The sequence below is a fragment of the Temnothorax curvispinosus genome, unplaced genomic scaffold (genome assembly GCF_003070985.1).
Source record: "Temnothorax curvispinosus isolate PA1 unplaced genomic scaffold, ASM307098v1 QBEX01012990.1, whole genome shotgun sequence".
Lineage (NCBI taxonomy): Eukaryota > Metazoa > Arthropoda > Insecta > Hymenoptera > Formicidae > Temnothorax > Temnothorax curvispinosus.
The window spans coordinates 398805-424407 of NW_020222770.1; the positions used below are offsets into that span (position 1 = coordinate 398805).

The 25603-nt window shown below is 33.8% G+C and overlaps 6 protein-coding genes across 8 annotated transcripts in view; 2 read left to right on the forward strand and 4 right to left on the reverse strand.

Annotated features, from left to right (window-relative positions):
- LOC112463037 (cytoplasmic dynein 1 light intermediate chain 2) overlaps positions 1 to 330 on the reverse strand; it is a 3952-nt gene extending 3622 nt beyond the window's left edge. Inside the window, exon 1 of the mRNA XM_025029195.1 lies at positions 306 to 330. Within this exon, the coding sequence (XP_024884963.1) occupies positions 306 to 330 (25 nt within the window). The remainder of the gene's footprint in view (positions 1 to 305) is intronic.
- Positions 308 to 2142, reverse strand: LOC112463030 (39S ribosomal protein L15, mitochondrial). The gene is made up of 5 exons (XM_025029186.1): positions 1894 to 2142; positions 1256 to 1407; positions 1015 to 1180; positions 775 to 934; positions 308 to 685 (listed from the first exon to the last, which is right to left on the reverse strand). Exons 1-5 carry the CDS (start codon positions 1996 to 1998, stop codon positions 384 to 386), a joined length of 885 nt encoding a protein of 294 aa, XP_024884954.1. The 5' UTR covers positions 1999 to 2142; the 3' UTR covers positions 308 to 383.
- A 23-nt stretch (positions 2143 to 2165) lies between these two features.
- Positions 2166 to 4837, forward strand: LOC112463029 (WW domain-containing oxidoreductase). Of its 2 annotated transcripts, none has more exons than XM_025029183.1 (7): positions 2166 to 2351; positions 2475 to 2539; positions 2737 to 2973; positions 3040 to 3235; positions 3312 to 3497; positions 3575 to 3830; positions 4424 to 4837. In XM_025029183.1, exons 1-7 carry the CDS (start codon positions 2257 to 2259, stop codon positions 4622 to 4624), a joined length of 1236 nt encoding a protein of 411 aa, XP_024884951.1. In that variant the 5' UTR covers positions 2166 to 2256; the 3' UTR covers positions 4625 to 4837. The 2 variants fall into 2 exon arrangements, with proteins under 2 accessions (XP_024884951.1, XP_024884952.1); XM_025029184.1 differs by having other exon boundaries at positions 2259 to 2346.
- Positions 4838 to 4861: 24 nt separating this feature from the next.
- Positions 4862 to 6049, reverse strand: LOC112463031 (glyceraldehyde-3-phosphate dehydrogenase-like). Its single transcript, XM_025029187.1, is given in 2 exon segments — positions 4862 to 5397; positions 5687 to 6049. Coding segments are annotated over 2 exon segments (456 nt in total). The 5' UTR covers positions 5951 to 6049; the 3' UTR covers positions 4862 to 5205.
- Positions 6050 to 11450: 5401 nt separating this feature from the next.
- LOC112463055 (fatty acyl-CoA reductase wat-like) lies at positions 11451 to 19992 on the forward strand. The gene is made up of 9 exons (XM_025029226.1): positions 11451 to 11508; positions 16718 to 16857; positions 16933 to 17055; positions 17237 to 17362; positions 17859 to 18004; positions 18079 to 18188; positions 18403 to 18601; positions 19369 to 19608; positions 19731 to 19992. The coding sequence occupies exons 1-9, from the start codon at positions 11451 to 11453 to the stop codon at positions 19990 to 19992; spliced, it is 1404 nt and encodes a 467-aa protein (XP_024884994.1).
- Positions 19993 to 20852: 860 nt separating this feature from the next.
- Positions 20853 to 25506, reverse strand: LOC112463042 (F-box/LRR-repeat protein 2-like). Of its 2 annotated transcripts, XM_025029201.1 has the most exons (9): positions 25001 to 25506; positions 24512 to 24899; positions 24131 to 24359; positions 23928 to 24027; positions 23259 to 23838; positions 22360 to 22549; positions 21907 to 22276; positions 21469 to 21835; positions 20853 to 21322 (listed from the first exon to the last, which is right to left on the reverse strand). In XM_025029201.1, the coding sequence occupies exons 1-9, from the start codon at positions 25293 to 25295 to the stop codon at positions 20941 to 20943; spliced, it is 2901 nt and encodes a 966-aa protein (XP_024884969.1). In that variant the 5' UTR covers positions 25296 to 25506; the 3' UTR covers positions 20853 to 20940. The 2 variants fall into 2 exon arrangements, with proteins under 2 accessions (XP_024884969.1, XP_024884970.1); XM_025029202.1 differs by lacking the exons at positions 23259 to 23838; positions 23928 to 24027; positions 24131 to 24359.
- Between the last annotated feature and the right edge of the window lie 97 nt (positions 25507 to 25603).

Genomic DNA, 25603 nt, shown 5'->3' on the forward strand with positions numbered 1-25603 from the left:
GGATATCGATTGCAAGTTGCAAGCGCGCGAGCGGCGGCGCGGGTGTGGTGGAGTCGCGAGTCACGACTCGTCGCGAGGTCGAGCGTATCGCATTTCGATTCCGATTCGACCGGCGCGGCGCCGAGTAAATCGACCTCGGCGATTGTCGAAGCGCGCGTTTGAAATTGCAGACACGCCGCGAGATCTAATCCCGCAATTTAAAAAAAAATTATGATGTGCACTACATGCGTTACTTTATTCTACCTACTGGTTAATTATGTACGGTGTTTGATAATATCACAATATCATAATTTTAATAACAAAACGATTGTCGTTCGCATAAAGTATCATTTATTAAATCTAATTTATTCACATTGCAATTGTATGTATCTTCGTGCCTCGTCTCAACTAGCGTAGAACTCCTTCAGATACTCGGCCTTCGGTTTCAGTATGACTCTATCCTTGAGACTGACCAGCCAGCCCGGTTCTAGACCGTAAAACATTTGCCGCGGATCCTTGCGCTCGCACAACATCTCGTAATCGGGATCGTCCTCGATCTTCGGTAATTCGTAGCCGTACTTTTGCGCCAGCACCAGTCGTTCGTGAGAGATCTTCTCGGGATCGGCCAGGTACCCTCTCGAAGCGGCGCTGGAATAATATTCTAAGCAATCCGTCGGTGGCGGAAGCCTACGCGGTATTGGTTCACCTATACATTATAGAAAAGGGGTCACGTATAAAAAACAAAAAGGCACTTAGATTATTTTCCAGAAGTGAAAGGTATATCCTTAAAACTACCTCTGTTGAAGAACAATTCTGTATCGGCCATGGCATGAAGGCAGTGCGTGTCATAGTAGGCGGTTGTAATTACACCACCATTTCTCTCAATCGCGGCGATCACAGGCTCGCTGGCCCACTGCACCTCTATGTTTATTTTGGCATTAAAGCAATGTGCCCCCTTGAAACAGAGAGTTCCCTTATTACATTCTCAGAATACACAATATATTGAAATCTATATTGTAAATCACGAGACATTACCTGATCTGTTAAATGAACTCCGGCATGTTTATAGTGCACATTTATATTGTACAAACCAGTGTTTATCAATGATACGAGATCGATTGGTCTACTGATATCCAGCCGATTTGTGTCGATATACATTTGCAGCATTTGTAAAGAGAGCGGTGGATATTCTCGTCTCAAGCTGAAAACGCACAGGATTTCTTTTCTTAGAAGAGAATCCAACATATATGGTTTATTACAAATCCATCAAACTTACTGATGTCCTTTGTAGTAAGGTTCCTTGCCAAATCTCAGATAAAAGGGGGTATTGCCAGTCTCGTAACCCAGACGCAAATAATTTTGTCTTTGGGTGGCGCCCTTGTTTCCACAACCATGCTTATTACCACCGTGTTGACCTCTACCGCGTTTCTGTATATGAGAATAATCAGGGAGATTAAAATAAAGTAACATCTTAACGTTATATTAAAAGTGTACGTGTAAGTGTATCTTGTAATGTAACTCAATAATTCTTATTTCGTTGCACGCAAAATATAAATATATAACTATGGCTGCGGTCCACTTGACACTACAAATGCTTCGAAGCATTCCTCTTCTCTTTTCTTTCAATGAAGAAAGAAGGAAAAGAAGAACGCTCCGAAACATTTGTAGCGTCAAGTGGACCGCAGCCTATATGATATATAATGGCATATAAATACTGTATTATAAATATTATAGTTACACTATTAAATATTATAATTAATAGATCATAGAAAATGAATCCAGTCTGACGTCGCAGTGTCACGCCGGATTAACATTCTAATTGCATAAATTCGTGTATTTAAACTTTCGTAAGCTGAAAAATTGTGTCTTCTGCGTTTTTGCGTTACAATTATCCTGTATAAAACTACATCTTACAGGCTGTTTCGTCGAGCCAGGATTATTTTTTATGTTTCCTAGCGACAGTCTAGGTAGCACTCTCAACATAGACAATGCCAGATCTTTTCCTTGCTTCCCAGCCATGTCGGTGTCAGTAACTCGTCGTTAACCAATTCTTCGATATAAATAAATTCGTAATTAATAACTGTGCTCGCTGATATTGAAGCATCCATAAACTTTCTAACCTAAAAAACTATCTCGCGCGACATCCACCTGCAGTCGGGCGGTATCGATTGATGGAAAGAATGAGAATGAATGAGGTGTAGACGGTGTAGAGTATTGTAGAGAGTGCAATTGAAAGTGACAGGTGACGGGTGACGGGAGGTATTTAACAAGCCAAGGATGGTGGCTGTTTTGAATGATTCCGACAGCGAGGACGAGCTGCCGCCTGGTTGGGAGGAGAGGACGACATTGGATGGAAACGTCTATTATGTAAAGTAATTATATGACGAGTGCACTTCCATGCGAAGTGGCCTTTGATCTCTCGATGGAAATCAAAGGTTGTTTTGCGCATCGTGCAGCTGGGATAAGAACGTAATTAACGAGATACCGTGTTGCAGTCACTATACCAAAGGCACGCAATGGACGCATCCTAGAACTGGTCGTAAAAAGATCGTCAACGGAGGTATATGTTTGATTTCTCTATTATTCATCATTTTATATCAGATCAGATGAGATTGATAGCGTTAAAACAAAAAAGTAGAACAATATGAGTATAATGTCATCAAATCATATTTCTTAACTTATTTAGAGAGTGTTTTAAAAGTGTTTTAATAGATAAGTCGATAGAAATAAAACACAAGATCTTTAAAAATCAAATAGATTTGCCAACTGGATGGGAGAGATGTATATCAGATGACGGTAAAGTTCTATACATTGATCACGCAAATCGTACAACAACCTACACCGATCCACGATTAGCATTCGCTACCGAGTACAGAGAGATGTCTCAAGTATTGCGACAAAGATTTGATGCAAGTAGCACTGCCCTGGCGGTGTTACATGGCCGAGATCTGCGCAACAAAGTTGCCCTCGTTACAGGAGCTAATGCAGGCATCGGTAAGTGAGAATAGTTATATAGCAATTATTCTTATTCTTTAACTAATTAACACTTTCTGCATACAGGATATGAAACAGCCAGATCATTAGCTTTACACGGCTGCGATGTAATATTAGCTTGTAGAGATGTGGAAAAGGCTAATGAAGCTATAAGGCGTATTCAACAAGAGAAGGATACTGCAAGTTGTGTAGCTTTAAAAATGGACTTGTCGTCACTGAGCAGCGTACGTGAAGCTGTCGAGGAGTTCAAGCTAAAATTCAAGTACGTTTATAACGCATAATTATAAATTATTTTGATATTACTTTGTTACTACGTGAAATTTTTCCTAATCTTTCAGGTCTCTGCACATTCTTATATTAAATGCCGGCGTGTTTGGAATACCTTATCAACTTACAGAGGACGGTTACGAGACGACGTTTCAAGTCAATCACCTGGCGCAGTTTTATTTGACGCTTCTGTTGAAACAGACTATACAGGACACCAACAATCCTAGGATCGTAGTGGTTTCCAGCGAATCGCACAGGTTGTATCTCGATATATTCTCCAATGTAATATTAATTAAATCGAGCATTTTTGTAACCAGATACATTTGTTATACAGATTTTCATTGATACGAACTGTAGAAGACCTTCATCAGTTAACTTTGTCTCCACCGGCATATAAATATTGGGCGATGAACGCATACAACGTATCGAAGCTCTGTAATATTCTATTTGCGCAAGAACTGGCGCGGCAATGGCCCTCCGTAAGCGTATTTGCTTGCCATCCCGGTAACATGGTGTCTACATCCCTATCGCGTCATTGGTGGATATACCGATTGTTGTTCGCTTTAGTACGGCCGTTCACGAAATCATTGGTATGTGTATGATATAAATCTCATAAATTCGAAATATAGGTTCCAATGGAAATCCGCACGAATATAGAAAACGGGCTAACTTTTACATATCTTCCAACCTTGAATTGAATCGATTTAATTAGGTGTAGGGGGGAGCGGGGGATTTTACTACTCCAACCGGAGCTGTGTTTCAAGTCTAACAAATTTAGTCGGCGCGCAGTAGGTTTGGAAGATATGTAAAATAGAAATAAAAATAAAACTTATGCGCATTGTTTACCGCGCCTGGTTCTTAGCCCGTTTTCTATATTCGTGCGTAAATCTCATAATTTATGCAAAGTGCTATAGGTTTAAACTTCGAAGAATGAACTTTAAAATAACACAAAAAGATAGATTTGTCCATCTTTTTCTTTCGTACTCTAACATTTCATACTCGAATGATATATTTATAAGAAGTCAACGAAAGTTTTCAGGTCTAATATAAGCTTATTCAGAGTTGCATTTTTCAATGCTTCATTCTTTGTATTACGCGCGTTGTATTACGCGCTTCTGATTTATGTTTATGTTATAATCTTGAAGAACAGATAGGATAATGAATTAAATAAAACGCATTGCAGCAACAAGGAGCGAGCACGACAGTATTCTGCGCTACTGCACCCGAGTTGGAGGGTGTAACAGGTAGCTACTTCAACAACTGTTGTCGTTGTCAACCAACGAATGCTGCGCTGGATCCTGCATTAGCTGCGCGATTGTGGACTCTCAGTCAGGATATGATAGCAGATGCTTTAAAAAGAGATAGGGATAATTGCGGAGACTAAAGCATTAGCTTTATAGATCAAATCTAAAGAAATACTAATATTTTTATATTATTATATTATAATATAAAACCCGAGTGTCTCTGTCTGTCTGTCTGTCCGCGAACTATTTATTCGTTAATGGATCGAATTTCAACGCATTGTATATGAAGTATACTTTGTCTAAAATGTATAATTTTTCGTTGCCGATCTTTTTGAAAACCGGTTCCGACATTTTTCCAATTTCTCGGGAAATAATTGACCGAATCTTAAACGGGGATTGCCATGATGTGTATAATAATATGCAATTTGTACATTTATAAGAAATAATTAAACTATTGGTGATTTGTAGTAGATTGGTAAAGATGAAAGAATATTATTGTTGGAATTTGAATAAAAATGATAACAGCACAATACGATACTATTTTTAGCTTTGAACTTTCTTATATTCGTTGAAAGATCATGTAATCCATTTACTGCATTGACCCACTCTTCCAACAAGCTTCGCTTATCTCTCTGGTGAAACCGAGTGCGTTTTTTTACATCAGTGCAACGAGAATATATGTTACGCATGCCGGATTTTATAGGTCAGTTGTCTGGTGAGATCAGCAACCGCCAATTACCTGAATATCATGTCGCAATGAAACGTTGGGGATCGGTACCCTGAACGCGATGGCTGAAATCTTGCCTTTCAACTCGGGAATAATTTTGGTTAATGACTTGGCCGCGCCGATCGCGGTCGGAATGATATTCTGGAGTGCGCTTCTACCGTCCCTCCACAATGCCGTAGGTCGAAACTGCAACAAAATATAATCGCGCAAAGCACACACATGAAACTTTTATAACGATTATTTAGGTTCTTTAACCCGCTGTGCAAGAATAAATAATTATATATATATATATATAAATAGGACAAAAATATATTCTATTGCGCCACAGATTTATAATTGAATGACCGGAAAAGACGTGCATTTTTTTTTATCAATCTTTTATTTTTCACTCATGCTCATCGGATTAAATAAATAAAGAGAGAAAAAGCGTAAAGCAGGAGAACTTATTTCTTAGAACAAGTCATTATTAAGGAACCTTTTCTACCGGACCGTCCACGGTATTTTGAGATGCTGTCACCGCGTGTATGCTGGTGATCATCGCCTCGAGGACCTCGAAGTTGTCGTGCATGATTTTGACAATTGGAGCTGCGCAGTTCGTGGTGCAGGACGTCGCAAAAATGACACCGTCTCACTTGGGATTGTAACAAGTGTGATTGACTCCGAAAACGAGCATCGGTGCATCGATCGACGGTGCGGTGATGATAACTCTTTTTGCACCGCCGTCGATGTGCAACTGCATAATAGACTATTTTTATTTTTGATACAGATACGTCGGGTAATTTAACATATGATATAGGATGCTGCTGAAGATTATAGAATACTAGAATAGTTTGAGGAGATTTACATATTCCTTGTCGCTTGTAACATTTGCTCCGAGCTTTCCCGTAATCCCATACACTATAGTAGCTCTTGGATTTCCATGCGCTGGACATTTGCATCTAAAAATTCAGAATAATTTAAAGTTTATATTCCGCGTTTGCCATTAAATTTTTAACATCATTCTATCCCAAAATAAGTCCATTGAGAATCGTTATCGAATTAATGCGCTACCTGCTTTATTATAATGGATTGACACACGTAGACTCGTCTAGCTGACAGATATCGTCACTGATATCGTCACTGATATCGTCACTGATATTGTTATCCTCCCCTCCTTTCATATTTCTTACGTTTCTTATATATTTTTATAAAGCCGATAGAAATTACTTTTACTACTTTAACAATATAAAATAGCATTCTCTAAATATTATATTTATGGCTGGTAAGATATTATTCTTAGATAAGTAAAGACATAATCTATTTTCTTAAATAAATTTATTTCTATCATATTTATTGATTTGTGATATAATTAAATGTGCATTAAAACACTTTGTGATTTATTTGACGACGTCACTATATTATTTCTTTTTATATAAAAATTTTTAAATATGCCTTACGCATATATCTAGTTTACGACTGGGATGAAATCACTTGCAGAAGATCAATGACGCGTCGTCTCGGCAGCATCTTAAATATTTTTTTAGGAGTGATCGTCTAAAAGAAATAGTAAATAAGTAGCACTGTCTGGAGCGAATTTTAACCGGTCTTTCGATTGAAAATGTTGCGGAGTAACGTTCTCCACGAACTCTCGTGCTTCATTCACGACTTGATAAATCTACAACCAGTTCGTACTCCCCCTCCTTTTACTGCACGTGTTTATCACTTCTTCAGGTCTTTGATGAGGTGGCTCTATTATCCATGTGTTCGTATTCATATGTGAGCAGGACTGTATCAATAGAACTTTATCGAGCTATGTTTAGTGCTGCTCGTTTAGTCTCGTTCAGACTAGAAGATAATTTTTAAAATCCCGATTTTTTAAACAAAAATCTGACCATTTAAAGTGAATCAAATTTGTTACTTAAAAAAATGTTAAATAAAAAAAGTCACTTGTTAATACGAAAAGAAAAATATAATACTTTATTTAATATATTTTTACGGATGACTTATCAAAGAGATTTTATTCATATTAAACATAGATTTTTTAAATGTAATATTGTAAAACCTTGCCGCTCTTTTTACCATTAGAATTTTTTAATAACATATTAAATTTATTAAATAACATTTATATTTAATAATTTTCAACTGCGTTGCATAATTATGTGTTGTGAAAGTCTACAATTGTAAAATAATAATAAACAATCGCGGATGTGTGTGTGTGTGTGTGTGCGTATGTCGCGTTTAGCAAACAATAAGTTTGATTCATGCGAATCTACATAACAATGAATATTTAAGATATCTTTCAGTTTTTCTAGCACCAATGAACCACTTGTCGGATGGATAGAGAATATATGTTTGGGCCACTAGGCCTTATGGCTTCGCTGCACACAGGACGCGGAAACGCTTGCCGCGCGGCAAGAAGCGACGCGGTAGCCGATCAACGTGTTGTTTTTCCGTAAGAATCAAAAGTTTATTGGCTACCGCGTCGCTTCTTGCCGCGCAAGCGTTTCTGCGTCCTGTGTGCAGAAGCCATTATGATGCTTCGCTACTTGGAATCACAAGATTTTATCGTTATACTTTCGATTCCGGAACAGAAATATAGTGCCCGTCGACTTTGCGGTAATTTTTTAATCGCTAGTGCGTGGGACGTCTTTAATCGATTCAGGTATAAATGATCAGGTACTTGACCAACATGCTCCGTATAGCTAATTTAATCTAAATTTTATTTCTTCTATTTTGAACATTGTCACCAAATAATGGCATAATAATGGTTCAACCTCATAAATTGTTTAGATTGTTTTTTAGACACTTGTTGTGATTGTTGTGATTTTTATTAAGGCAAATATGTTTTCAAAGGTCAAAAGTGAAATTTTTTGCGCGTCGAAATCTTTAAATATTTTAAATTCTATTTTCTCTCCGAATCTCGAGATACGGTTTTATAGTCAATTGTGCGCCGACCAAAATAGACTTACGACACACCCGTGGAGTAATAAAATCCTGTCTCTTTTCGCTATACATTCTTTACAGTCATTTTGATGCTAATATTAGACTACTAATTGTAAGATCCAAGCTCGGACTATAAATGGCATTTTATACTAATTTGATTAACAAATAAAGTTAACAATGGATATTGAATACGCAATATTATCTCAAATCTATTATATAAATTTACATTCTATATTATAATGTACAATTATTGGGAAATAAATGCATTTAAACAGTTGAAAAGTTTTTTTCAAATATAAAGTGCAAGCCTATATAATAATATTTGTTCCACTCGCGCTGAGACCTTCAGTGCAGCGCGCGTACGGCCCAGAACGTCTAGACTCTAGGGCATCACAGACTAGACCGAGAGCTGGCTACGAAAATACCAACGTCATTTGTTTAAGGAAATTTTCAACCTCAAACGATTGTGGCAATGTTGCAAATTAAGAAAAGACAAGTCTGGCTGCTGGCCGCTGGTGCGTTTAGGGTAAGCGTACGGCCTTAGGTGTAAAATATCGAGGGTAAAAAACGTCATATCTGTAAGGCTAAAAATTTTTTTGCTTGTATTATATAATATTGTAAAATACTTGCAAATGTTGCCAGACCTGTAGGTGGGGTCTAAAGTATTGCCAGATCAGGGTATAACTGCTTAAGACTTGATAACATTCACGTCATTTCTGTAAAGTTGAAATTTTTTTTGCTTATTGTATACGTGTTTAATAATCTGTATATGAAATGACAGACAAAAATCTCGGGTCTAACACCGTGCCAGACGTCGTCGAAAATCTCAGTATCTATGGAAGTACTATAAATTGCAGGCAGCAACAATTAATTTTATCACTTAAATTTTTCACGTATTAAATTTAAAATGTTTTCTGCTAATAACAATAATATTTACGAACGGTTTAGACCTGTTATTGCTCAAATCTCGTGCGGCTAGAAGCCGCCTGTCCCTCTAATTGTAAGAAGATTTGTTTGACGTTGGTAGTAAAAACCCGCCGGCCGAAGCCGGGGGCCTTCGAGATACCATAATGTACGCCTATTTAGATGACGTTTGGTGGTCTGTTGGTGGTGCTTGGTAGTCCATTCCCGATGATTAGTAGGCATAAATATAATTAATAATGCGAAAAAATACATATGCGCGTGAAAATAGCTCCCCTCTTGTAAAACTCGGCTTTCCAGACTGCGTATAATCATTATAACTGATATTCGTTTGGTGGTCGCGTGCTGACGTTTGGTAGTCCAATTCCGTTGGTTGTTAGTCAAAACTGTAATTAATAATACGAAAAAAAGACATACGCGCGTGAAGTTAGTCCGGTCGGACTAATTTAGAAAACTTGATAGATTTTATAAAAATATCGATTTTTAATTACTATAATAATTGCAAATATGTATATGCAAAGAACGTAAAATATTTTACGATAAACCTATTTTTATAAAAATATAAAAATTTATAATAAAATTGTATGATCACATTATTATCAGCTATATAAATTGATAACATCAGTTGTACCTGAATTTTTTAAATGTTGTTAGCACGCACACAAAACAAGGTGTAATCTGTTAAATTTTTGTCTATATATTATTCATTTTTTATTTATTTTATATTTTTGTAACTAAATATTGCTTAATTAGGGTAAACTCGGGTATGATGGCCATACGGAAAAGATGGCCATTAAATTTGGCGCCCAACGTGGGGCCCACAAAAATTTAAACGTTGACGTTGGTTTGGCGAATCATTCTGGTTGCGAATTTTTGTGTTGATTTTTGTAATTTTGTGGATATTGATGAGTTCGGTATATGATGTCGGTAGATAGCGCATATGATTTTGGCCACAGAGTTTGATTCTCAATAGTGACTTCCCTGCATGCAAAGTAAAGAAAAACCTACCAGACTGTGAGACCGTTATGGTGAGAAAATGTGTAAGTAGGCACTCGACAATCAAACGTTGGTACCCAGAATAAGGGAAGTTTATGGAGATATGCGCGACCTACCTAATGCAATCCTCCCGATAGATTATCTGTTCTGTCGTTATTTGATTTGAGTTGTACTGATTGAATTTATCTTTATATTGTGAGGCTGGAAGCGAACCGCTCGCCATTATCGGATATTACCATGGCCAGGAAACTTTGGGTGGGCTGAGTGTATAACGAGTTCGTATTGCTGCCGACTTGTTATCGTGAAACCGCGCGGTGTTTACGTTTCGAGCCTTTGGTATTTGGAGCAAAAGGTGGTGTGGCCTTTTCCACACCTGACGCCCAACACATTTCGCGTTCGTATCCTGAGAGCACCCGCTCTGTATCATTGTGACGCTGGACCTTTATACTGTGGTGCCTAACCGCCACGCGGCAGTATAAAATAGCGTCGCAAAAATTTGGCTGTAATTTCTCCAATAATGGCTAAACAGTGCATTTTTGTAGTCATTCTCAAAGATAATCGATATTTACAGTAGTTTATGTGCGTACACTATTCAAAATGACAATATTGTGAATATTATATCATATTTTTACTTTCGACTGCCTGCAAAGTTTTTCATGTGTCCGCTAAAAGCTGCTATAACATTAAATAAATTATAGTTAAGCTGCCGTAATCAACGTTACACACATAATTAAGCTATGTAAATTGTAATTTGACCTATAATTTGTATTTCTATTTTTCACTATTTATTTAAAAATACTATGGTTATCTTTTCTCCTATGGCCATCTTTTCCTTAAAAGTCAGATAAGATGGCCAATGCATACGTTGTAATACTTTGATAATATAAAATTTATGTTAAGTGTTTTCTTCTTAATTTCGACAGTTTTACGTACTTTAAGCTTCAGAAGGAATATACCAAACACTGTTAAAATATAACAAAAATAAATGTATGTTTATTGCATTTTAAAAAACTATGGCCATCTTACCCGAGTTTACCCTATATTAAGCAATAGTGTGAAATATTCATGAGGTACGATTTAGGCGATACGCATTCAACAACTCTCCTTTACGTTATGTTAATAATAAAGTTGTAGAAATGCTGGGAATAAAATTTTTTTCTCAAGAAGCCTTGACTTTTTATTTCTCCACGAAAACGGGAATGATCGCATAATTTATAAGGCTAGATTCGGGGAGCGCGCTGTTAACGCTAATTACTTATTCTATCCTTGTTTTACACCTGATGAGCGATAAAGACAGAATGATTCAATAGCGCTAATAGCACGCGCTCTCCGAACGCAGCCTAAAACAACAAGTTTTCTCTCACAGTCTTCAGTCTTCGGAGTGGCAAGCAGTCGTCAACATGGCAAGCAGAACACCAATACAAACCTTTTACGCCGGAGAGGCGATATTCATTACAGGTATTAATCTATTTTTGCTTGCAAATTTCTTTAACTGTAAATTTCGCAAAATTACGACATGATAGAATAATTTAGCAAGCGGAATCGTATTCAGCGTTTTTGTTCCTGTGCTTTTGCTTTCTCATAGAGGAAGCTTTTTCGTAAAAAATTTTTTTTGGAAAAAGGAACATTTTTTAGACAATTTTGTATGAGGGCTCTTTTTTTATTTTTATTTTTATTTTCTCATATTTTTTATTGAACAGTGTAATATTTTTAATAAAATAATTGATGCTATTTAATGTTTAATATTCTTAAAATGTCTTTGAAGCTAATATTTGTTTATTGTTTGTTCTTCATCAGAACAACCGAAAAATATCCTATAATTAAGATATCGACAAAATTTAAATTATATTTATTTTGAATATTCCTTAAATTTTCAAACAACATTTTGTGCTATCTCGTACATATACAGGGTGCCATGTAATATGCGGACCAATGTTCGTGAGCAGGTAGAGCGGATAAAACTGATTTGCGAAAAGTCCTTTACGTTTTGTATGCTTCTTAATAATCAATGAAAAATTAATTAATAAAATACGCGAATCAGGATGCGTCCATGCTATTGGATGAGAAGCTGCAGTCCAACGTTCAGGTAGCTAAACGCGTGGCGAGACATCGGAAGGAACGCTAAGTAAATAATAAATGGCTATACATGGAGCGACGATCGTGCACAGCCATTGTTATTTATAAAACGCTTCTCCTAATATTTCGTTACACGTATAGCAACGTGACACCCTGTATATGTCACTGAAAAAAAAATGCCGCTAAATTAAAAAAAAATGTGATTGCTTCAATTAAACGTCGACGTCACGGGCTGCTAGAAAAATAAATAGTTCATTTAATTGTATTTGCTATTGATTTTTATTTTAAAAATGTATATTAAAAGAACAATGTATAAATTTCAATTAATGATATAGGATATATAATGTCATTTTTAAAGACATAGTCGCTTTTTGGTCATTTGACGTCATTTGTACAAACATGACTAGTATTTGACGTCAAAATGACTTGTGTTTGCTACCTGGGATTGCATTAAATGTACATTAAATTGTAAGAACGTTACTAAATTACGAATTGAATTACATTGTAATCTAGGATAATAATATATATGATTGTTAGAATGACGTACATTATTCTTTCATTATAAATTTTACTGGAATCAACTCATTTGAAATTTATATTAATTAATTTTAAAGTAATATACAACAAATGTTGTATTGTATCAACTTAAAATGGAATAAATGCAACCGTACTTCTACTTAAATCTTGTACAAGTTATATTTTATTTGATTGATCATATAATCCAATATACAAATTATACATTTAGTTGTTTTATACGTACGATTGATTTAATCATTGTCGCTTGCCCTGAGAATAAAAAAGTGATTGTTTTAAAAGTATTTTTATTTGTAATATATATCAGTTTGTTTTAAAGGTAAACACAAAATTATTTGATTACATTTTTCATACAGATGAAGCTACATTAGGTATAATTATATTAAACTTAAATATATTTTAATTGATTAAATATGTTATTTAATATATAACCTATACGTTTCGCTCAATTATATTAACTATTAAATGAACCATTAATGCTTGCTCTAAGAATAAGAAAACTGGTTTTGAAAGCAAGTGAATTTATTTTTTAGATCATTTAATATTATATGTAATTCGCAGAATTATTAATGTCTACTAATGTGATTACCAAATAACATGACAGTATGTTTGAAACATACAATCGTTGCTGTTGTTTTAAATAAATGTAGAATTCGTAAAAGCTGTTTTTGTTGTTTTTTTCTTTAAAAAAGAGAAAATTATAAATAATTTTCGATTTAATGTAAGCAATTAATCCTTACATTAAATAGGTAAAGAATAATTGTTTAATAAGCGGTATTACTTGACCAAACTGACGCTTTATATTAATTCAATCCTCGACGTTTCGACACTCGTTTTGTGTCGTTATCCAGAGTACTAAACCTACGAAGTCATGTTACATAATAATATATCGCAACAAGGAACAAAGGACGTAGGAACGAAAATTATATACCTATCTCATATTAGTCGCACGTGAATTTCTCGCAGTTTATCACTTGGTCAGATTTCGATGTTGTCTAATTATTAAAATGAAGGAGCCGCGATCCATCCTGAATTAACAATGCGATGTAGTACACAAGGTTAAGAGGTAACCGGAACGAATAATATATCGTTGCGATATATTATTATGTAACATGACTTCATAGATTTAGTACTCTGGATAAGGACACAAAACGAGTGTCGAAACGTCGAGGATTGAATTAATGTAAAGCGTCAGTTTGGTCAAATGATACCGCTTATTAAATTTCACTGACGAAGAAAAGAAGTTTTTAATAATTGTTTACATTGAATCGAAAATTATTTATATTTTCCTCTTTTTTTAAAGAAAAATACATAAATAGCTTTTACAAATTGTACATCTATTTAAAACAACAGCAACGATTGTATGTTTCAAACATACTATCGTTTATTTGATAATCACATTAGTAGACATTAATAATTATGCAAATTATACATGTAATTAAAGTAATAGAATATGATAGAAGTTTTAACATTACATTATTTTAATGTGGCAACATGGACAACGTTACAAACTAGGAATTGTGTTACAAATAACGCAAAATACAATATCGTTACATAATTGTGAAAGGTGAGAAAGTTAAAAAAATTAAATGTTTTTTTGTTACAAAGAACTTTATTAGAATTATCACAAAAACACTTACATATTATCATATTATCACATAACATACTTAAACACTATGAACAGTTTAAAGCACAGAAATATTGTTTTTACCCTCAATAAAATTATTATTACAAGCTTTATAAATCACAAAAAAAAAGAAATTTCTTAGATTAATCGCAAAAAACACTTATATATACGTACTTATATAATCACATCGCATAATTTAAACTATGAACAGTTTATCTCATATGCGTAAAAGTGAAATTGTACTGTTTTTAGTTTCTTATCACCATCGTTCATAAGTTCGGGAACGCTTGCGATTTTCTCGTCTCTCACGGAAAGTTAAATTTAAAAAATGTGGAAAAAATTTACGCGAATTAAGCACATTATAACAAACATTTTTTTCCTTTATGTTTCTTTTGCAAATTCTTTAGTTTTGAAGTTAAAAAACATTATATAAAAAATGATACAATAATTTCTTCCAATAATATCGAACTTCTTGTGTAAGAACTCATTTTTTATATAATGTTTTTTAACTTCAAAACTGAAAAATTTATAAAAAAAAACAAAAAAGAAAAATGTTTCTTATAATGTGTGATTGTGTGATTCGCGTTCAAAATTTTTTTAACTTAACTTTTATATAACTTTTCGTGAGAGACGAGAAAATCGCAAGCGTTCGCGAACTTATGAACGGTAGTGTATATAAAGAAGGTTTCATGTAAATTATTTTAGCAATGCAAGAGTTAAAATTACAGAAGAGAAAGCTGAATAGTGAAGGGAAGAGTTTAAAGCGCTGGAATATAGCTTTTACTCTCAATAAAATGCTTATTACAAGTTTTATACATCTCAAGTTTTGAATGAGCCATAAATTTCCAAGACTGTGTGTCTTCTATCTCATATGCGTAAAAATGAGAATTAAATTGCACTGTTTTTAGTTCCTTATATATAAAGAAAGTTTCATGCAAATCATTTTTTAAAATATATTAAATATTGCCAAATTTGCTATTAGTTTTATCTGTTTGGTTTATAAAATGTTCCATTAACCTTTATCCAAGATAAAGATTTATAACTATCAAAAGAAACAAACGGTAGTATATATTTAAAATTATTGAAAAGGTCGATATCCATTAAATTTTCATGTAAGATGACACCCTACTCTAAGCGATTTTCAAACCCCTTATTTGAGATAAATCTACAATTTAATTGTAGTTGATGTTTCATAGCTAATGAATATGCAGCATTGATGTAATAGCATTTGCAGTCTGTTTAAGTTCTTTGTGTTTTGCTTCGAATCGTATGGACGACGTATATTTGAGAGGACCTATCTGTTGCATAACTCGTGGGTAATGAAGTAAAAATAGTTTCAAGCATACTCGCGTATTGTTCCTTGATACCACCGATAGTGCAATATACTACTCCAAGCTTATGTAAACCTCGATGAGTACCTAATGGATTATTTATCTCCAATTCATCACAATAAAAAATCAAAGGTAATACATCGTTGTTATGCAGTTTAGAATGCCATATTTCATTCTGTAATATACTTGTTATTATTTCGTTCTGTTCACTTTTTCTAATGTTTGACATTATTTTGTCATATTTTACATCAAGCAACTCTAAAAAGATTTTTAATATTTTTTTGAGAGGTATAATGCACATTTTTCGATTTCTTACGAGCATGTGTTTAGCAGTATTCATAAGTTTAGAATCAATAAATGCACCGATGCATATTTCTTGCGGTACTATTAAAGAATTCAATGATTTAAAATAAATCAATAATATTTAAGCGCAATATCTGACAAATAACTGATTTGTAGCAATATACACAAAGTATATACAGATTAAATAAATTTATATTTGAATCAACAAGATGGTGCATATATAGTAACCATAATAGCATTAACCGTACTGTTGATTTTCTTTAAGTATTTCACGCAGTTGAAGTGACAGCAGATGTAGTTACATAGATTACATGGTATTCAATTATACATCAAGAAAGTTATTTAATTCATATGTAATTATAATAAAGAATTATATTAGGGCGGCAGTGTGGTCTAGTGGTAGAGCGCCAGACTCGTAATCTGAGGAACCAGGTTCGAGTCCACTAGAGCCATGTAAACATGGAATGTTTTTCCGGAAGCTGCGCCCCTCCGTGCAAGATAGGCTCTTGTGCGAAGCAAACTGGGCTCCAAATTTTACAGAAAATAAAGAATTATGTGTTTGGGATGAGTAGATATATATATATGATTGATATAACGAAATATTCCAGCTACAATGATATTAATATCTGATGGATTATGAATCAACTATCTGATGCATTTCGTTCATTAATATTGAAGTTGCATCAACCGATTTTATTTCAATTACGCACTGATGCTGTTGATACAACATCATTTTTTTTTTTCAGTGATATATACACGTACATAATGTATATCACTTTGTTATTTTGTTTTATAGGAGGGACTGGTTTTGTTGGAAAACTTTTAACTGAAAAACTGTTACGAAGTTGCCCCGATATTTCAAGAATATATCTGCTGATACGTTTGAAAAAAGACAAATGTCCCAAAAGCCGACTGGACGAGATGTTTGAGAAACCTGTGAGTATCTCGAAAACAATATCGAAACATGATGTATATTTGTAAATGATCGTTAATAAAATCTGTAATCCATAGGTTTTTGACCGAGTAAAAGAAGAGGTACCCAATTTCCGCAAAAAAATCGTACCGGTCATAGGCGATCTCGAGACAGAAGACTTCGGATTGTCAGAAAATGACGAGAACATGCTGATAAATCAGGTAATTAATTCAGATTATCAATATCATTAAATTGTCTATACTACTACATTCTAATACAATAAATAATGTATTGCATATTTATAAAAGCATTACATTTTACATTTATCTAATTATAATTATCGATGCAATTAAAAATAAATTCTGTACCTTATTCTACTTAAAGCATGTATATTTATTATAGGTATCCATAATTTTTCACATAGCAGCAAATGTGAGATTTAATGAAAATATTAAAACTTCTACGATGATAAATGTTAATGCCACCGCCACCATCTTAAAACTTGCAAAGCGCATGCCAAATTTAAAGGTGATTCCTTTATCTAATATGTGTTCCAGTAATAATAATTAGCAAAAAATTATGGTAATTATTTACAAAAAGACCCCACTCGCCAATGACCTTGCTAGAATGTATCCGCTGTAAAATTAATACACACAATAAACAAAATTTTTACAAAGCGAAAACAATTAATTATATATTTTTCAATGTATGAACTATTCTCTGTTTTACATGACTTTCCTTCGTTTATAGTTACCTTATTTCCACATACATGGTCTTCTAATACTCAAAATAGCTGCTATATATTTTTCAAACTTTTTTTGTTAATAACTTTTTAATAAAAAACGACCACCGGCTAAAACCTTTTGAAGGTCACTCAAGAGGATAACCTTGACAACATATGTCAAAATTAAGGTCATTGGCGAGTGGAGTCTTTTTGTAAATAATTACCAAAATTATTTATATTTTGCAATTTTTTTACTAATTTAAAAAAAAACATAAATTACGCTTAACATTTAATTTGCAGTCACTTATTCACACATCAACAATATATGCAAACTGCCATGTAAAACATATTAAAGAGCGATTCTACTCGTATCCAATCAACTACAAAGACCTTATCATATTCACACGGAACTTAAATGAAAACATAATGGAGGAAAAAATATCTAGGTAATTCTTTGATGCTTAATATAACATAATAATTAAATATATTAATAAAGAAAGATATTCTACTGTTTGGCTAGAATCATGTCACAATGGCCGAATACATATACATTCACGAAAGCAATTGCGGAAGGACTTCTCAGAGACGAAATGGGAGATTTGCCAGTAGGAATATTTCGACCTGCAATAGGTAACAGAATAATTATAAAAACCAGCAGTTTTCTTGCTAAAAAATTTATTAAATAACATTTATATATAATTATTTTCAACTGCTTTGCATAATTGTGTGCTATAAAACTCTATAATTATAAAATAATAATAAACAATCGCGGCTGTGTGTGTATCGCGTTTAGCTAACAATAAGTTTGATTTTTGCGAATCTACATAATTAAGATCTCTTTCAGTTTTATCTAGCGCCAATGAACCACTTGTTGGATGGATAGACAATATGTATGGCCCATTGGGGATCACAGTAACTTCGCTACTTGGTATCACAAGATTTCATCGTTATAATCCCGATATCAAGGCAAATATAGTGCCTGCCGACTTCACCGTTAATGGTTTAATCGCTAGTGCGTGGGACGTTGGTAATAATCAATTCAGGTATGATCAGGTATTTGACCCACATCTCCGTAGCTAATTTACATAGAATTTTATTTTTACTATTTTGAACATTGTCATCAGAGAATAGCCATCATAATAATGGTTCAACCTTTTAAGTTATTTAGATCATTTTTTAAACATGATTTTTAAGTGCTGGTATAGAACCTTGTTTTAAAGGATATTTAAGCTCTAAGCCGTAAGAAATTGACCAATCACAGTAGAACATGAGGAAAATACTCGACGGTGATTGGTCAATTTCTTACGGCTTAGAGCTGAAATACCCTCTAAAGCAAGGTTGTAGACCAGCACTAATGATTTATTATACGTACATTTATATTATTTCTTAATGCTTGTAACAAACTAACATCATGAAGATATAACAATTGAATATGAAAGTTAACAGATCAGAAAAGTAAAAGAATTAGAATTCAGTTGTTATTATTCTTTACCTATCTAGAATATCGCAAATATTCTTTTATTTATCTATATGTATCTGACAGGCCCACCAACTACTTTTTACATAATTATAAATATTAATTATAATTAAATAAAACTATTTCAAAATACTGTAATTTGTGTGGAAAGGGGCATATTTTTGAAAAGCATGGAACTCGGACAAATATATGGTATTTAAATACGTTAATTACTTACAATTAGGTATTACCGTAATCACATTCACATATGAACATTAGGATATGATTATAAATGACTCTAATATGTAAAGATGTATAATGTACAACGTAATTGTGTTTAAATTTATTTTGTAGGAGAGGCAAGGATACATTTATTTACAATTTCGTGTCACCAGACGATAGACCTACATGGAATAAATACCGTTATACACTTCTTGAAGCAAACAAGATGTACCCTTTACGCAATGCCGTATATTTCCCCTTAATGATTTACTTTAAACGAAAAATACCTTATAGAATTTGCGTTTGGCTGGGTCATTTCCTTCCGGCCTTATTTATAGATGCTATAAACATCTGCGTAAATCGCAGCCCAAGGTATCACGTAAATTAAAGTGTTGTTCCTATTGCTTGATATATATCATAGTTGGCATTTCTCGAGACCAAATAAGATTTCATCTATAATATGGAAAATTATAATAGTTTTATATGTATTTCAGAATGTGGAAGTTATATAAGAAGTTAGACATATTTTCCGACGCGACCCAACCGTTTTGCAATAATGAATGGAAATTTTCGACTGACAATGTTCAAGCGATGTGGAATCGTTTGAGTGAGGAAGATCAGCAATTATTTAAATTTAGCATGATTGAATTTGACTGGACAAAATATTTAATTGATCTTTATATGGGCATACGTCTTTATTTATTAAATGAAAATGATAGTACTTTAGAAATGAGCCGCATCAAGTATAAGAGGTAACAGATACTTTTTAATTTTTCATTAATTTTGTTGGTTTAAGTTCAGTTTTTGTTAATAAAAAAAATCTTTTTAATTTTTTAGATTTTATTGGACGCACCAAACGTTTAAAATTGTTTTGATCTTTGCCATATTTTGGATTGTTTGGATCGTATTTACAATTATGTGTACATAAATTTACATATTCGTTATATATGTATATGTTTCATATGTATTATTTTTCTTTATATTACAAATACTTTAGGGAATACTTTAGAGAACTTCTTTCTAATGTTGTAAATCTTGCCAAATATGTATATAACTCAAAGTAACTTTTAGACAGATTTAGTTATCGTTAACTGTACCGGAAATAAGTTGGCGCTGGAAGTTCATATTTTTTAATAAACTATAGCTCAAACGATTGCTCCCTAATTGCTCCCTCAGAATCAACAATTGTTCCTCTTTAAAAATTATTTTTTGAGATATTTAATAAAAACAAAGAATTTCTAATTTTCATTGAAAAACATATTTATAATAACTCTATGCAACTAAATCCGGCATAGAACGATTGCTCCTTCATTGCTCCTTATTGCTCCGTCATTATTTTAATGATTTATTGCATACTTTATTGAAAAATTAACAAATTAAGGGTCGACAAGAGTAACACGGAATTTTCAGATACCAAGGGTTTAGTTCATCTATATGTAAATAAAGGATGTACTGGAGGATGCTTACGTTCGCTTATGAGATATTTAAGCGAAATTCAAGGATGGATATCTTCAGAATATATATGTAATTATATAACAAATGTAATTGAAATTAATTTTCAATTTCATTACATATGGGATTTATCATGAAAAAAAAGAATAGGAATAATTTTGCTTTCAATAAAATTATATTCGAATTTAACACATCAAACTACATAATATATTGTTAAATTTCAGCCAAATCGGTAAGGAAGCCACTTATTTATTACCATCCCCACCATTCCACATCATCTTCATGCACTCCCTTTTGATATTCAAGGATAGACACGTGTGGATATTTTTCCTTCGCCTGAGCAATGAACGCCTGCCTATCACGTGTGTCGTCGTCGGGCCATTTCCGCATAACATAGATTGTATGCAGTTTAGGACACTGCTCAAGAATTGCGAAACTAGATATATCCCACAAGTATAATTGTCTTAAGTTTTTACACAGTGTCAGTCCTTCGTAGACACACTCATTGATGGAAGATTGATCTCTGTGTAGATCTATCAAATTGACTTCTTCTAAGCACTGACAGAAGGAAAACAATCTACGCCAGCTATGCTTATCGATTGTGTGGATTGTGCCATCTCTGTTGCTGTAGTTCCTGGAACAAAAGTCATATTATTATGCGGTTTTTCAATCGCAATAAGAAAAACAACATAATCGTTTTATGATGTTTGCAAGAAATTTAAATACACATTTTGATAAAAAATAATATGTGTTTTAAAAGAAAATGTAGCACACACGTACATCTCCATCATTGTCAGTTTTCGTAAATTCTTGCATTCAGCGAGAGCATGAATACCTCGCGATGTAATCATGTGGCTCGATAAATCTATTATTTCCAAATCTGGACACGAATTTTTTAACTGTATTGTAATTGCGTCCAAATGTAGTGCTTCGAACGGTGTCTTGTCCCAGCCTAACCAATCACCTTGACGAAGAAAAAAGTTTAAATTTAACTCACGCATCCGGCGAGTTTTTTGCAGTATTTTGCAAAGAGGTTCAGGTCTTATATCTGAATCTCTAACGTCTAAATTCTCTAGAAATTCTAGATTTTCGAGACTCGAAACTTCTTGGTCCATTCTCCCCAGAGGACAATAACTAAGATCCAATACTAAAAAAAAATGTATATATTGGTCATATACAGTTTATCTGTAATCTTAACAATCATATTTATTTATGTACCTTTCAAATTTTTGCATATCTGTGAAATTTTTAATAGAGATAATTTGTCAACAAAATTGCAGTGACTTAATCGTAAGTGCGTTAAACAATGGCCGCAACTCTGAAGAAAGTTTACAAAATCCAGTTCAGAAATGCAGCTCGCCGTAAGATCCAACTGTTGTAAATCTTTACATTTAGATGCAAAATAAAACAGAATTTTATCATAACAAAAGTATGAATCCTTAGAGTATTCTTTTTTTAAATTTCTTAAGTTCAAACTTCTGAAGAGAATAGGATCCTGTGTTAAATTATTTAGGCGTTTATTTACTTGGCTCATACGGCAAAACGACCTCATATCCAAGTATTTTAATATTATTCGTATTGTTTCATCCTGCAAAAACAAAATATAAAATTTTAATACATAAGATTATATTATAATAAATTATTACAAAAAATAAACTTCGAATATTTTACAGGAAGCGCAAAAAAACTGTCCTCTTGCTCCTTGGATTCTCCCGAAGAGAGTTTGATATCTTCTATAAATTTTACATAATTCCAATGATTTCTTAATAAAGGGTGATATCCCTGTTTAAAAGATGGCATATCTTCCTTCCGAGATACTTGCTTGTGTGCGAGCTTGCTCTTGTGACTCGTTGCTATGTCGCTGCAAATAACATTGGAACACAAATTATTTCATTGTTAACACTGCACGGACAGCGTGTTTTTAAAAGCGTTTCTATTTTACGAAAAAACTATAAAAATTCATTGTATCATCTTTAACATTTCAAAAAGTGATTTCTACATAGACCGGAACTGTTGCAATTTCTTTTTTAAGTGTCGAAACGTCAGGAGAAAACTGTAAAATGCGAGTTTTGATAAATAATAGGATATTTTTTGAATGTGTGGCTAAAAAAAAAGTTGTTCAAGGGTTTTATAGTTCAATAATGGTACTTGAAAGGAAAATACACGAAGAGAACCCGCTCAAAAAAGTTGAATTATTGAAGCACTTGAAAATTGGTAATTTCGGTATACGGAAACAATGTTATTTGTTTGGAAAAGGTACTTCTTATTTATTATTTATAAGTAGAATCAATAAAAAAAAAAACATTAAAAACACGTAAAATGCAAAATTACTTATTCGTGGACAAAATTAACGAGGTAGAGCCAGTAATGCTAGACGGCAGACAGAATAGCATGCTACAGCATGTGGAGGGCACGGCTGTGCAAGGTACAGCGACGCACAAGCTCCACCATCTGTGTAGCCGACACGCTGAGCGTAACATGCTGTTCCGTCTGCCGTTTAACATCCGAGGTGGACACCCTGGGTTAAGAAAATAAAATAAGATTACTTAATGTCGACAAATATACAATACCTTTTATAAATAATGCAATATTTAGAAAATTCTTTTTGAAGATCAAGTATATCCAAGTATGCATTTTCATAATCACGTGTTGTATTATGAGGGTCAAACAATACAGAGGAATGCCAAGAGGGCCAACTTTCTGTGTCTTGAAAATTGTCTTGAATTCTTGAGAATTCTTCACAACAACGAGAAGAACAAAATCTCTCTGAACAAGAATGTCGTTGTGCCCGAATGCGGTGTAAAAGATTAGTTAAGCTCTTATCTTCAGGATTTTTAGGAAGAATCAATTTTGATGTACCGATCAGCATCACGGCATCTAGCTGTGTGCAAGAGTTGGATGTAAATTGTAATCTGAGCATCTTGGTTTTAAAGTTACAAGATCGTAACGGCGGAGAAAATATCCGTGATTCTGAACGTCTACGTTTGATTGGATGACAAATTTCATAGAATTGAGGCGGTCCAACCCATAATGGAAACCACCGACACTCATCTAAAGAATCTTGAGCCCAAACTTTAGTTACGTGCCCAAAATTATATACTTCATATATAGAGATTCTGATTGGATATACAGCTTCATGAAACTCGAGATCTTCAAAATAAAAAATTTAATTATAACCTTTCCTGAACACAAACATTTTCCTTAACAATATCTTATTTATCAAATCAAATGTTACATACCAATATTATGAAAATAATAATCTTTTTGATCCCCTGGTACCCAAGTATATGGCATTTGTTTCTGCCATGGAGATATTGAAATATCTAAATTATACGTCTCCTAGTATTAAAGAGTAAAAAAAAGTATTGAATATCACCAAATGTTGTAGCATAAATTAGATTTTGCGATTATATACTTTTTACAGAACAGAAAATACACATACCAAAAGAAAATCTTCATGGCTTGGAAAATTGCTAGGTATTCCAATTATATTATTACGAATATTACTTATGCTAGCAGCATTCTTACAGTTCTTTGTGGATGTATTGCTATCCTTTACAAATTGATATATGAAATCAACATAATCCTCTCCTACCGCTACTCTGTCAGTATAAGGATATCTGACATCATTTTCGCAATGTGAGGAATGATTATTGGATGTCATATTCTCTCTTAAAAAAGATGAAAAATATAAAGTATAATAGTAAATATGCAGAATAAGTGGCCTCCTCACCGATTTCGTTGAACTTAGGCTTAATCGACGCGTTTTTGCACAAAACGACCGATTAGGGCGTCTCATCACGTACATCAACTTTGGACTTACTTGGAGCTGACGTTGTGCGCGTGTACCGCTTGTAAATGTTCCTCTTTTTCCGCATGTAGCCGTTTGAGTTCTTGCTCCATCTCAATGATGTTCTTACGACTTTCGGCAGTTTCTTGGGTGGCGTTTTTTATGAGTTCCGACACGAGGCTTTCTTGAAGCGCCAGTTCCTTATTAATATTTTGCACCTCGTTGTTTCGCTCCGCTTGCCGTAAGGTGTGTTCCTCTTCCTTTTTGTCAAAGTAATCCAAACTGTCTTCGACATTGTTCGATTCCTCTACACGTACACGTTCCGCTACATCCTCCGCCACGTGTGAGACGCAATTTTTGGAGTTGGATATTTCATAATTTATAAGCTCTTCAGATGCTTTCCTTTCATCATTTTGGATATCTGTGCGGGTAAAATAAGAGAAGAGTTACAGACCAACCTCACACCAAAATTTATAATTTGCGACAATTAACGCAACGGTTCGCGTTGCGAAAAGCTCTTACCCAACATCTTTTCGTATATCGCTTTTAGTTTATTACGCCGTTCGTCATCGATTTCAGAACAAGTATCGAAATCTTGTAAAACTTGCTTGAATTCATCTAATAATAATGTCATGGCGAATCTATTTTTTTCTCGAGCTTGTTCTGCCATTTCCGCTCGTTCGTGCATAATTGCAATTTCTCCTAAATTCAAATTTAATTTTTCCAGCCTGTCTCTGAGTTTGTGCTGCAATACACGATATTTCTCCTCGAGTGCCTCATGCTCCTCGGGACACGTTATGCCGAGTTCTTGACTCATAATAAGGGCCAGCCGCAGTTCCTGAACCACGTTGTTCAAGCGATTGATCTCCGCTACTTTCGGATCTTGATTCACGATCGGCTTGTTCTTTATCTTGCGCGCACGATCGGCAGTTTCATCTAAATCATAATCTGCAAATCGATTTTTTATAATGACCTAATACGAATAAAATACGAATGGGCGCAGCTCTAATTAGACAGATAAACGGACAGGTTAGACAGGAGAGATTAGCATGCGAATACCAACCGGCTGGACTGACCAATATATATATATATATATATATATATATATATATATATATATATATA